General features: G+C 36.4%; 1 protein-coding gene across 8 annotated transcripts in view; it reads right to left on the bottom strand.

Annotated features, from left to right (window-relative positions):
• TMPRSS15 (transmembrane serine protease 15) overlaps positions 1-12,286 on the bottom strand; it is a 55,960-nt gene extending 43,674 nt beyond the window's left edge. For 3 of the 8 annotated variants that reach the window (XM_071572783.1, XM_071572801.1, XM_071572764.1), the window contains exons 1-6: positions 8,708-9,546; positions 5,667-5,797; positions 5,338-5,405; positions 4,480-4,524; positions 2,170-2,312; positions 400-444 (exon numbers count right to left, since the gene is read on the bottom strand). In XM_071572783.1, coding sequence (XP_071428884.1) covers positions 400-444; positions 2,170-2,312; positions 4,480-4,524; positions 5,338-5,405; positions 5,667-5,797; positions 8,708-9,017 — 742 coding nt within the window. In that variant the 5' untranslated portion in view covers positions 9,018-9,546. Of the gene's footprint in view, positions 1-399; positions 445-2,169; positions 2,313-4,479; positions 4,525-5,337; positions 5,406-5,499; positions 5,570-5,666; positions 5,798-8,707; positions 9,547-12,241 lie in introns of those variants that run through there. The other 5 variants (XM_071572791.1, XM_071572810.1, XM_071572819.1 and 2 more) reach the window with 4 other exon arrangements.
• Between the last annotated feature and the right edge of the window lie 1,177 nt (positions 12,287-13,463).

Below are 13,463 nucleotides of genomic sequence, written 5' to 3'. Positions count from 1 at the left end.
ACAGGACTTCCAGTGATAGTGTAAGGAAAGTCTGTCAATCAACATTGCTCACTAAGTCAGCAACCACAGCATGAGAGTAGGACTCCCCAGCCTTATCTACCTGCCTGTATCAGAGAAAACTTCAGCTTGTGACTCAGCTGGTTGATGGAGACTCAGCTTTTGATTTGATCCCCTAATTAAGCTCCTGGAGATTTTCTACACTCTTCAGACACTCACTGTTTTCCCAAATTGTCAGAAACAGCAAAGGCAGCAAATTATCACTGAAAGGACCCTGGCAGTCAAGCCCCAACTATATCCAAGGCAGATTTACTAAATTATACTAGCTGAACAGCAAGTCTTATATTCCTTCATGCCGTATTGGCAATGAAAAGTACTTCCTGCTTTATTAAAGATACTGACCTGATGAAGTTAAAGGCGCCGTTGTGGTAAGATTTTCATCAGCTACTGGAAGAAAGAAAGTTCATTACAAAGTCTTATAGCACAGTATCTACTGTGATATGACAGAAATAAAAGTTAGACGAAAAAAATCATCTGTGACTATTTCTCATTGAATCACTAGCAGTGTCCTCTATCATTTCTTTTGCTTATCTCACCCTGTTCACAGTCTTGTTTCAAACTCTATGATTCTCCTAAGAAGGAATGTCCTGAAAGTGAGTTGAGGTTACGAGTTTTCGTAACCACTGCAATTCCTTTGAATCCCCAATCCCTATTCATTGTATTGCATATAAAATATCTTCATCTGGGAAATCTTTGTCTTGAGAATTTTTATTTTATAGAGAATTTCACAGCACCTGTGTCTTATAGAACAATATTTAGAATAGATAAATGAGGTAAAATTAACCTGAGATAGTTTAAAGAAGTTGCTTTCAATCACTGTGAAAACCAATTTCAGGAGTCACACCTGTGTTATAGTTCTCTCCCTCCAAAATAGGAAAAGATTTATCTTGCAGAACATATTGAGATACATGATGCAAAAGTGACACATATGATTATGATTGTTAATTAGTTACAATTATTTTATTGAAGCATTCCTGATGGAATGGACAGGTGATATGTGAAAACAGTCATCTTAATGAACCACACCAGTAAACGTTTGACTACTTCATAGTTCATCAATGGATATAGAATCTTTTAAAAAGCTCTTTATTATTTTCTTTGGCGGAATTTTTGAAGTATAATGAGCAATCACTTTCCACAGTGCTGTGCAGTTATTTAGGATAACTTCTTATATGTGATGCAATAGTAAAGAGAGTTAAAGACTGAATTTAGCCTTTTAATAGCTGAAGTACTTAACAAAAAATGCACCTCTTAGAATAGAGTAAGAGACACACCAGGTTCAAACTCTTCTTAAAGCACTCAGTTGCTACTTAATAGTAAATCCAGCAGGTCTTCCTTCAAATGTCAGCTAATCAACTTGCACTTCAAAGGATTTGAATTGTTTTTTATCCTCATCCTCAGTGGTCTGTTTCAAAACTTTATTGAGGTAAAAATAAGATAAGATTCCCAATGATCTTAATGGGCTTCCACTTAGACTTTGATAATTTTTCTAGTCCTTACATAAAGCAACTATATTTGTATATTTACAGAATTTAAACTACCTAGTCTTTAAAGCCCTATTACTTTTATTTTTTCCACCTACAGTTTACCTAAGTTTTACAGAAACATGAAGCCAGTTCCCTGGATGCACTTCTCCAGAAGCCATGTTCAGTATTTTGTTTCTTATTCTTACTGACACCTTTTCAATAAATGAATCTTCAGTCTCTCTGAGTCCTTCGCTCATTCATTAGTAAAACAAAACTATAACTACATTGCATTTACTTATGAAACAACATAGTTGGGCCTTAACTGCTTTAATTTCAGGGCTAACAAAATTATAAGTATTATACTGCATAAAAGAGAAGAAATTGAGTGGTTTTCATCAGGAAATCACTGCTTTGTCCTTTATTCCCTCCTTAATGAATGTACACGATGCTGGCTAGTAATTTCTAGTAGAAAAAGTTATAAATGTTTCTTTTAGCTGCTACTGCAACTTCTGTAACAGGAAATGAGGACACCCAAGAGCAAAAGTAACAGTCCCTTTGCTGTCTGGAAGCAAAAGTATTCATTCATATTCCTTTTTGTTCTCAAGGATTTATCGAGTAAAAAAAACCAAAAACTTACTAGCATTACCTGTGACTTGAATGCTGTTAACATCAATTTTCAAAGTCTGGGTAGGATTAGGGTTACTTGCGTTGACACCCAAAACCAGCTCATTTTTTACTTTCTCAACTGTTACCATCTGGGTAAAATAAAGTGTGAAGATCACAACAACACTAGCAATACAAAACAGAGAGGCTCATTAGTTATTCTAGCTCACGAAATAAATCTGCTATATGACTTCTCATCTAGAAAATATTTCATTCTAACACTGATTTCACTTGTAAAGTCAGATTGTCTTTAAGTACTGACTGGCAAAGATGACACATAAAGAAACAGCTCAATTATCAGGTAGGTTGGAACCTCCGAGAAACTTTGTTCTTTTATCTACACTTATTTTCACTGTGGGGTAAAACAAAACAAAACAAAACAACATTTATATCAATTGCTGCAACTGAGCTGAATTTGAAGAAAAATAAAGAAGTAGGTTTATTGTCATGCAAAGGGGTCTCCTAGTTTAGCCCTAAAATATTGATGGTGAACCTGAAGTATTAGGAAAATTGTATAATATGTTCATGTCACAAAAGCGATCACTTCTATAAAGCAAAGACCATTTGTGGATTCTGCATTTGTGAGGATCTGCTGTGTGATTTCCTGGATTCTCACAAGGAAACAGTAATGGCTGAGAACAGATATTTTCAAATTGTAGTTAAACTGTATTTGACTTCTATGGGCCCTGAATTTTATCCAGTGTTTTCTGTTTCCCTGTCATCCCTTCTAGACACTATAATGAAGTTTTACATTTGTAGCTAGAGTAAAGTAATGTTGAAGTATGATACTTGCCAAAGATAAACTTTTCCTCCTTTTACTTAAATTTAGGTGCAAACATTTTTATTGTCAAGCACTTACACTACTCATTTGCAACTGGCTCAGGAGTGCTCCTTGTAAGGAGTGATTAATCTGCCATTTTGCTGAGCATAGTTTGTAGTTTGCAATATGTGGAAAAACTTCCCTTCTTGCATATTTCTGATAACCTCTAGGCCATGCTGAGCAAACAAAAGCTTTTATGGCTATGCTTGTGACTCAGTGGAGTTTCAAGGGTGAAATAACAAGCAGATTGACTAAGGGGGTAAACACTTCTTAAATGAAAAGAAAATAATTTCTGAGACAAAGTATTACTCAAAGCAGAAATGAAGGCAGATCCTTACTGATTGTCTTGAAAGCCATATCTAACTTTCACTAACATCAAATTTTCTGTGATTCTGTGATTCTTGTGTCAAGATACAGGAGTGGAATTGGTTTTGTCAAACACAGATATTTACAGTACAGATATCTAGATTTCCATTTTAGTTGATGGAAAAAATAAGCTGCTCTTCAGCATAACTAGTCTTCTACTAAAAAAGGCATCCAAATTGACTAAATGAGAAAACTGAAAACCCATCACTACCAAAGACAACTTTGAGCAACCAGCTCAGAGATGTATTCATTTTTTATGCCCAATTTTTATTCCCTTTCTATGTGCAGAAAACAAATTGTGCTGACTGGATCTACCTTCACAAGAACAAAACCCTGGAAGTGGCCTACTCCTACTTCTGTGTAGTCCAAACCCTTAATGCTATAAAATCCTTCATGAAGTGATTATACTCCACCTTTCTAGCTAAAGAGGATTATATCCTCACTATTCCAATCACAAGATTGCTCTAATGCAAATCTGCTTCACATTACTTACAGGTATTCACCATTGGTTAATATACTACTTTTTTTTCCAAACATGGTCATTCAAAGAAATTATCTCCTCTATATATTTATCAACTTTATCTATTTACAGAAAACACTGATATCACTTATAAACACTTATATCAGTAATTTCTCAAGATCTTTCAGTTCTGCTAGAACATTAATCTTTTGTCCTCTGTTTTGTTCTTCCTATGACAGTGTGTCATCAGACCTTTATCTAAAACTTGAGTTTCTAGTAATAGCATGAGTTCTGTTCCCCAGTTAAAGAAGCATTCCTCGTGCAAGCTCAGCACAAACTGATATCCTTTCCCTTCCAGGTAGTTTCTTAACTACTTCACTGTCACTTTTCCATTTCTGTTTAGAAATCGACAGTCTCTGGAACTATTACTTTTTTTTTTTTTCTATTCGTAAAAAGGACGTTTTTGAAGGAAATATATGAAGCTTCATTCTCTTTAAAGAGCCTTATGCAATCTCTAACATTTGGTGTTTTGTTTTTTTTTGGTTGGTTGGTTTTTTGCGTCTACTCAATCTCCACAGGACTGTCTAAATCAATAGCGTCATTGTCTCTTGCCCATATTTTAAGTAAATTTTGTCATATGCAATTACCCAGTCTCTGACTTCTGGAATCTTTCCAGGGCATCTTCCCATTTTCTGCAGAAAAAAAATGCAAAACAATGAAAATCCCAAAATACAAAATCATGTTTCCCCTTGTTTTTATAATTTGGATAGGATAAAAGAATGTTCTGAAACTGTTTAATAATGGGAGACAGTATTACATGTGTTTTGCTGAACCAGGACCTTATTAAGAATAGTGCAGATAGAAATAACACTTCAGACCTCAGTGCATATATGGGACCATTTTTTCTGTTTGCCTTCAGTAGGACAACCAACATAACAGGATATTGAAAATGAGATCAAACAAGCTTTACTAAATGATGCAGGTCTTACAGTACATATTTTATGGAATATTTAGGATGCTCAGGGTGTAGCTTTGCCTGGTGTCAAGTGACAGCCTCACTTGCTAACAGCCTCAGGAACGAGTTATGTGCATCCATGGACATATTAGTGTATTTCCATACATCTCAGCTTATGCCAGCAGATCTCTACCCTGAAATTCCTTCTAAATGACAAGGAAAAGCAACCCTGCAAACACAGCACCTTGTGAAAAAAATAATTTAGTGGGGTTTAAAAATAGAGAATTTTTGTGAGTGGGTCTTAGGGCTCAGCCTTACTGGTTTGGTCAAGGCATGGACATATACCAGACTGAGAAGGAAGTTTGCCCAAAGAAACATATTGCTGTCAAACTTTGCAGAGTAGTGCTTGGAAGATGTAAGATGTGGAAGGAATAATATAGAATGTTTCCAAGGATCTCTTGAAAAGCAAGGTATTGGTAAGTGCTCCTGAGAGAAACAGCTAAGCACGGACTTTTGATGTATTTTCAAAGATTAATTAAGCTGTACCTACTTGAACTGGGAAATTTCACATCTCTCAAATTTGTTCTTCAGATCACTTTCTTGAAAGACCATTTGTATCTATATGAAAGAGAGAAATCTTGAATCAATACAGTAATTAAAAATACACTCAATACTAAATCATTTTTTCTAGGCCATAGAAATGAAGTTTTACTTTGATGATTCACTGATTTTCAGAGATAAGGAATATACAGAGTTCTGACCAGGCTTGGAACCTGAAATAACTTTGGAGAGAGAAAAAAAGTTATCAACAGCAGGTCATGTTAGGCTATTAATGCACCTACAGATACTTGAATTAACCAGAGACTAATAGGTTCTTACCAATTGTTCAACATCAAAGGCGAGGACTTTGAAATCAGTTGATGAACTGTTCTGCAAAGCAGGAATGAATGATGTTCCAGAGATTATTTTAAATACTCCCGTGTAGATATGAGTATTCATATCTGCTTCAGCTAGATAATTAAAAATAAAATTCAGTGTTTTGAATGATATGGAAATAAATGACAAAAAGTTCCTTTAGATTTTATTCCACACAGATCATCAATACAATAACTTCTAGATTTTTGTTTTGCTTTGCAATCAGATATGTTTTGCCTAGTGTTGTTTTCAAAAAAGTAATAGACATTATTCAGTGTTTAAAATAGTTTCAACTGTAAACCTCTTGTTTTTGCAAGTTGTTTGTCCTTGGTTCTCATTACCATTAATGCTGTTTTCCAGCAACACTCTGAATGGATAAAGGGGATAATAGTATGTCCAGTTATGTCTAACAAAAAGACCAAAAATACATGGGAGGATAACAGGGAATTATGAGGATTTTATGTGTGCTGTCCTAAAAAATATTGTAAATTATGTCCTAGTTCAGCAAGTGGGACCAGTTTATCACTGTATGGGTGTGACCAAGGCTATGTATTCTACATCCTCTACTCATTTCTCATGAACTCTTAACAATGGACCATTTGCAGCAGCTGCCCGGGGCACACCTGACCCCTCAGGCTACAACCTGGGTGTTATAGAAGCCTGTGAGACAGGAGCTGTGATAATGCCCCTCCGGGGAGTCATTGACACCTTCACACCCAGCCTGAGGGGGTGTGTCTGCTAATGGGCCATCAACAATTCCAAAACACCCCATGACCCACAGAGTCAGATCACCCACTGTGGAACTCCCCGCCCTGGGGGAGGTACTGGATGTTCACTCCTGGACATGAGCGTATATAATCTTGGGATTTGAAGACCTCTGGGACTACTCGTTGGATCCAAAGGAGGACCAGAACCTTGACAGGACTAGAACACCACTCTTGACCAGACTGTGACCATCATCTGAACCAACAGGGTGTTTTTGTTTTTTCTTTCCTTCCTTTTTACTTTGGACTTGGGGGAATCATGTGAGGCTCAGCACAGGGGCTAAAGAACACCATTCTGTTTGTGCCCTGGGTTATACTTCTGGGTTGTGTGGGTTAAAACCAATTTCTCTTTGTATCATTGCATTTATTATAATATTTTTATTAAATTGTATCTCTGATTTATAATCTCTTTTGTGTCGTGTTCATTTGTACTGACAGCTTACCTTTAAACCAGTACAATTCCTATTTCACACTTTCAGTATTAGCACTGTGCACTTGTTATATGTGTATGCTGGTTTTGGTGACAGCACTGGAAACACCCATGTCAGACAAGATGAAACATTTTTGACCCAAACTTTCTTACCAGAACATACCTGAAATTCTGTGAGGATTTATAAGGAAACTAGATCATTGGTCCTTACTGCAAAGTTAATCTAGTTTTTAATATATTACAGCATATGATGTATATATAAAGCAATTGATTACACAATAAAAAGATTTCCTCCCTATGTAACATACTAGAAATTTTCAGAAATGACCTGTATTAATGTGGCTGACTGACAGGAAATGCCTTTTGCTTACCAGTTATAGTTCCAGTGGTATTTTTAGGTTGTTTTAAGGCATTAACACCCTAAAAAAGTTTCAGACAAAAGCACATAAGTAATAAATACTGCAATGAAGTGCTTTTGGTGGAAGGCACAGCATAGTGACACCAATTTAATATCAACTAGTAACAGCAGACTGCTGTGAGCTTCTTTGAAGGCCTTTTATCCTTACAACAGTTGAAGATCTGTTTAAACAAATGTTTCTAAATAGTCAAATATTTTTTAAAATGTCTTATTATTTATATGTGAATACATTTTTGCCTATTCAGCTAAACCCAAAATCATTAATTTAAAGCCTGGCTCTAGATACACTGTCTTATTTTACTGGAGTGGGACAGCATTTTGGAAAGAGGGTAAGAGAGTCATTATGGGGAACAAATTTTAAAATCTGGAAAGAGCAACAATAGCAACTAGAGGAATGAACATGATATTCTTGCAAAACAGTTTTTGGTGTTTTTTAATACATACAGAAACTTTAGTCCTCATGAGCTTCAGTATGAAATACAATGAACTTTCGGTTAAGGAAAGCAACAAAAACTTCAAGGTAGCAGATTTTTTTTCGAGTATTGAGATCATTATGATAGTCTCTCCAGCAGCTCCCGATCTCTCCTGGGCTATGGAGCCCTGAACTGGACACAGTACTGCAGGTGTGGCCTTACTGGGACACACTTAATGTATATACACAAGATCTGTTACGCAAAACTTTAGTCCCATTTGAAAAACATCATACATCGAGATTTCAATTTAGTTTACTCTGAGTATCAGTAACTTTATTCTATCACACTCTGAGCATTGGCTAAAGAATGACTGTATGATATTTATGCATAATGCTGGTAGCTGACCGTCTATGCAGAATCTCTCTCAAACTAAGAAATTATTTTACAATATATTTATTTTTAATAAAATTGAAAAGATTCCAAAAGATGGGCATTCAAAATATCTTTTAAAATAGAATTGAACATATTCCAAGAGTTAGGGAACACCTAAGGACTTCAAAAGGTTATCAATGTCTTCTCATTCAAACCTTATACATGGAGAACAAAAGGAAAAATTCATGAGTTTCCCTATTAACTTCTCTAGTTGATGAATATGCCTGAATGACCAAAGCTTTACAGTTTGTATTGCATTTCAGGGACCTCTCCCAAAGCCTAAACCATGAAAATTATTTTCTATGGCTTCAGAATAAGATGCAAGTCCCTGGGGTTTTTTAACCCCACTAATTTGTTCACATCAATTTTCAGGGGAGGAGAGGAGGAAAACACATATAACAAATCCTAAAAATCCACTTCTCCCTTGCCAGCATTAAAAGCATGGCATGAAATAAGAAATGCAATTACAATGGAGGCACCACTGGCTTCCAAGTCTGAATGTCTACAGAAGAACTCCTGAAGGTAATAGCTAAAGGTTGGGTACTTACCCCGTTCCAGCTCCTGGATTGACAACCAAGAAAGTACAAGCAGTCCAACACAAACACACACAAAAACTGCAAGCAGAGAAGCAAACAAAACCTCATAGCTACTAAGAGGAACATATTTATTATCAGATGATTTTTTCAGCTTCATTTCTGTCTCGAAATCTTGTATGATAGTGACTGACAGAAGACACAGCCTGAAAAGCAGGGTAATAATCCACATGAAGAGATATTTATAGGACATGTTCATAAACAGATTACACCATAAAACTTCATTTACATAGGTTTTACAACATTCCCAAAGAGTCATATTCATGCACAAGACAGACAGATAGGAAGAAAAAAAAGTTTTTCCAGAAAGGAAGCACTGAGGATTATGTCTCAGATAAAGAGCAGGCAAAACCACAGAAATGTAAGGTTGGTCACTGGATTTGCATTATTTCTTGTAATTTGATATTTTTAAGTGACAATATAAAATATTACTGTCAGATTTACTGCATATACAGGTGTTTGGGAGTTTTTAGTTGGGTTTTTTGTGGTTTTTTTGTTCTTTTTTAGATTCTTCACAAGTGCAGTTATGAGGGTATCAGTGAAAGCCATCTCTTTCCTTATTCTGGTTAAAAAAATTCTTTAATTTTATTTACATAGGGAATGCTGGAAAATTAGTTGTTTAGTAATGTGCCATAGTTCAGCAAGGCATTCAGCACTGAACAGTAATTCAGCAGCAGAAATTTAATCTGTGTAAGGCATGGTTCTTTAAGCACATAGCTGGAGCGCTAACCAGAGAAGACATTATGAAATGCATGCTTGCTTTGTATTTTCTTGCCAGGCATAAATGTGCCATGGGATGCAAGTCCTCGATAAAGTTAAAGCATTATGGATGGCCAGTACTGCATCTTTAATAAAGCACTATTAAATTAAACAGGTAGTGTAGCAACCAGCCCAAAACACTTGGTTATAAATTTAATCTGTCAAAACTTTTGAGCTCCAGAAAAGTAAGTGATTTTATGTTTTGTGCTCTGTGAACTACTGATTTTTGCTCTGGATCAGAGGTCTTAAGACCAGATTTATGGTAGAAATTTCTTCAGCTCTCCTTTTGGTACTGGAGAATTTGAACAAACCAGCCGTATTCCTGCCTGTCAAAGGAAAGGAAAACTTTTCTGAGTCAATCTTTGGAAGAGAGAAGCGTTACCTATCTGTAAATTGACAGAAATTGAGATAATATAAATTAGAAAGAAATTAGGAAGTCTTAAAATTAGGCTCTTAGATGACATAACAGTTCTCTGTTCAGTCTTTGAGAACTGCATATTTTAAAGGACCTGCAACACAACTGATTGGATTTAAAGCTCTATAAAATACAAACCAGATTTTCACCTGGTAGTAGGATCTTGATTTGGTTTATTATCATAACATAATGAAATAAATATGGTAATATTTCCAATTACTAAAAATAAGAAAATACTTACTTAAACTCAAAAGTTTTTAAAACCAGTTTCAGGGCAGCTGAATCATATTGCCCTTTCAGAGCCAGAGTAAGCTCGGACTATATCCTGCAAATGGATGAGATCATTGCATCATCATGCTAGATAGGGTAAGAATTGCTTTTGTATATATTGAGTATGACACGCACACATAAATATATGAATATAAATATAAGTGTTGATATATGTCTATGCTTATGAGCAGACTAAATTTCTGTGCTGCACATTGCTGAAGTGTGGCTCAGTAGTGTCTCTAACTATTTCTGTTTTTTCAGCAATAACTTTAATAATCTTCATTGCAAACGTTTTAAGTTTCTGTACTTTTGTGAACACTGACTCTATTGCACAAGTTCAGGGTGCCGCTAAATAATTCACTTCACTCAGCTATACATGTTAGTTTATTCCACATCTAGCAGTTATGAAAGTACAGGATTGAAGCTGAGGCAGGGGAAGAGTGCGAAGAGAAGGAAGTGACGCAGAGGACCTGTTATGGACTGACCACAACCCCCAGTCCCCATCCTCCTACAATGCTTGGGGATGGCAACAAATTAAACTACTTTTCCTCAAGCCAAGTGTGTTGTACCTGTGATAGTAATCAGTGAGTGACCTCCCTGTGTTCATCTGGATCCATATTTTCACTCCGCCCTTGCTCTATTGAGGAAGTAGCTGGGTGGGCAGCTGGCAGCCAGCCAAGGTTAACTCACTGCAATTGTCCATGCGGCATGAAACAATACCAGTTTATTCCTTTTTTATCACAGATCTGAGGAGTTTTGTGAGACTTTGGAGTCCTCTGTTATATTTAGCATAATTTAACTGTTTGTATCATTGACATGGTATATCACCAGTGAAATATAAACACTGTTGCCAAAGATGACACTGCATTTTAAATTCTGAATTTATGCTCTAATAGTGAAATGATTAATTGGATTAGCAGTTCTGTGGCCATTTATAGCTCACACACATTGATTACATTCTGGCTGAGGACATAACTTAGCATGAGAAGTCTCAGGTTAAAGTTGTGACTCGTACAAATGAACCTATTTGCTAAACAACTCTAGCTGGCAACAAGGTCATGGTAGCCATAAATAATAAGCAAGCTCTGGACATCAAGCTGATAGTAATTAAAAGTGAGCTTTTTCATTAATTTGTTTTAAATGTGTACAAGTCTGATCTGGTTGTAAAAGAATAACAGAACCCATTATTTCCCATTTTCATTTGTAACCCTTCAAAACTGGGGGGAAGACTTGAACAGAGTGCAAGTCCTTGCTTGCCATTCTTCAGGAGTTACAGAATCAGAGCAATTTATGCAGGAAGGAACCTATGATGATCATCCTGCTCAAGCCAAATTAGATCAGACTGTTCAGGACCTTGTTTCAGGCAAGATCTGAAAACCTCCAGGATAGAAGACCAAACATACACTATGGAAAAACTACTGTGCCAACAATGACTGGTGATTCCTGCCTGCTTACCACACCCAGCATCTAACTGGAATATCAGCTGCTGCAATTTGTGTTCATTGCCTCTCAGGCTTCCACTTTGCCATTCTGAGAAGAGTCCATCTCTGTCTTCTCTGCAGTCATCACTTATGTATCTGAAGGCAGCAATCAAACACTCCCATCAGCATGTCAGCCTCAGCCAGTAAAGGCATATCGGGTTATTCTTCCCAGACTCTGGACTTTGCACTTCTTCAACTCAGTCGAACATTATCTGCCAGGCCTTTTCTGTGACTCTTAATGACAAATACATCCTGTAACTGCAAACGTCCCTCTAGCTATGGACTTCACTTTTTGACTTTTATTCCTCCTTTTATCACTTGTCTTTTTGTTCATTCTTCTTCTGCAGGCTTAGCTGTATACTTTTTTAATCTTTATCATAATCCTAAACTTCATTTTTCACTTTAATTTCCTCTATGAACTGATAGGATCCTTGAAATTTGGACTTGTTTGGCATGCCACATGACTCAACTGATGGAATTACATGATCCATTCAGGAGCAGAGGGACCATTAACCACTGTTACTACCAAATTACTACCATGTACTGCAAGTTGTGAGTACTTACAGGCCATGAACATCCTGTAGTGAAGAAATCAATCACTGTAGGAAATAATGTAAAATGAAAAATAACAAGCCAGATTATTCAGTTCTATTGGCAAACAATTTGCAAATAGGAAACTAATTAAATCAGTTGCATGTTATTTTCTAAACTCAAGTTTTACAGCACCATTTCTGAACTATGTGATAAAACAATATAATGTGACTTTGCAATACTTTAAATTGTACAAAGGCAAATACTCCATTAATGTATTAAAAATGAGAGAAATATAACAATTTATTTAATATTGTTAATTGTTTGGGTTTTTTTTTAAATTATGACTATGGTCATACTAGTGAAGCATCAAGTTAGGTAATTTTTAAAGAAATAGGCCATTGCCATTGTAGAAATCTAACAGATTCACAATTCAGGTAATTTATATTTCATCCACATCTGTGGCTCCAGAGGTTTTATAGCCTTATTGAGCTGTTTTTATTTTCTTGTTCAATCAGTCTCCAGCACAGGGTGAAAAGACTGCTGACACAGAAAGGAGGGAATGTTGTGTTCAGATAATTCCTCTAATACCCAGTCTATCACAAACATACTTTAAGCCTGACATTGTATTAATAGCTAGCTATCTATGGGAAAATGCTTTGGTTACTCCCCCAGACTTGTCCTCCTCTATCAAAATGAAATTAAAATCAGCCTTCTTATGGCAGCTGTTTTCAGATATCTAAGTAGTTTGGCCATTTTGCTTCCAGAGACGGAGGCAGAAAACCAGAGCAAAGGATCTGCAGTGAAAGTGCAGAAACAGACTAAGTTCATTTTTGCTACTACCTCAAGAGGAGAAGTTTAAAAGGGAGATCATACAAAAATGCAACTTCTTAGTAATCAGAGAATCACAGTATCATAGAATGGCCTGGCTAGGAACGGACCTTAAAGACCATCTCGTTTCAAACCCCCATGACACGGGCAGGAATGCCTTTCACTAGACCAGGCTGCTCAGAGCCCCATCCAACCTGGCCTTGAAACACCTCCATGGATGGGGTATCCACAACTTCTCTGGGTAACCTATTACAGTGACTCACCACTCTCACAGGGAAGAATTTCTTCTACTATCTAATTTAAACCTACTCTCTTTCAGTTTGAAGCCAATCCCCCTTGTCCTGTCATTCCATGCCCTTGTAAAAAGTATCTCTCCATCTTTCCTGTCGGCTCCCTTCAGGTACTGGAAGGCCACAGTTAGGTC

Source organism: Pithys albifrons, chromosome 1, assembly GCF_047495875.1.
Source record: "Pithys albifrons albifrons isolate INPA30051 chromosome 1, PitAlb_v1, whole genome shotgun sequence".
Classification (NCBI taxonomy): Eukaryota; Metazoa; Chordata; class Aves; order Passeriformes; family Thamnophilidae; genus Pithys; species Pithys albifrons.
Note: the sequence above shows the minus strand (reverse complement) of the source record. Positions and strands in the feature narration are given on the sequence as shown.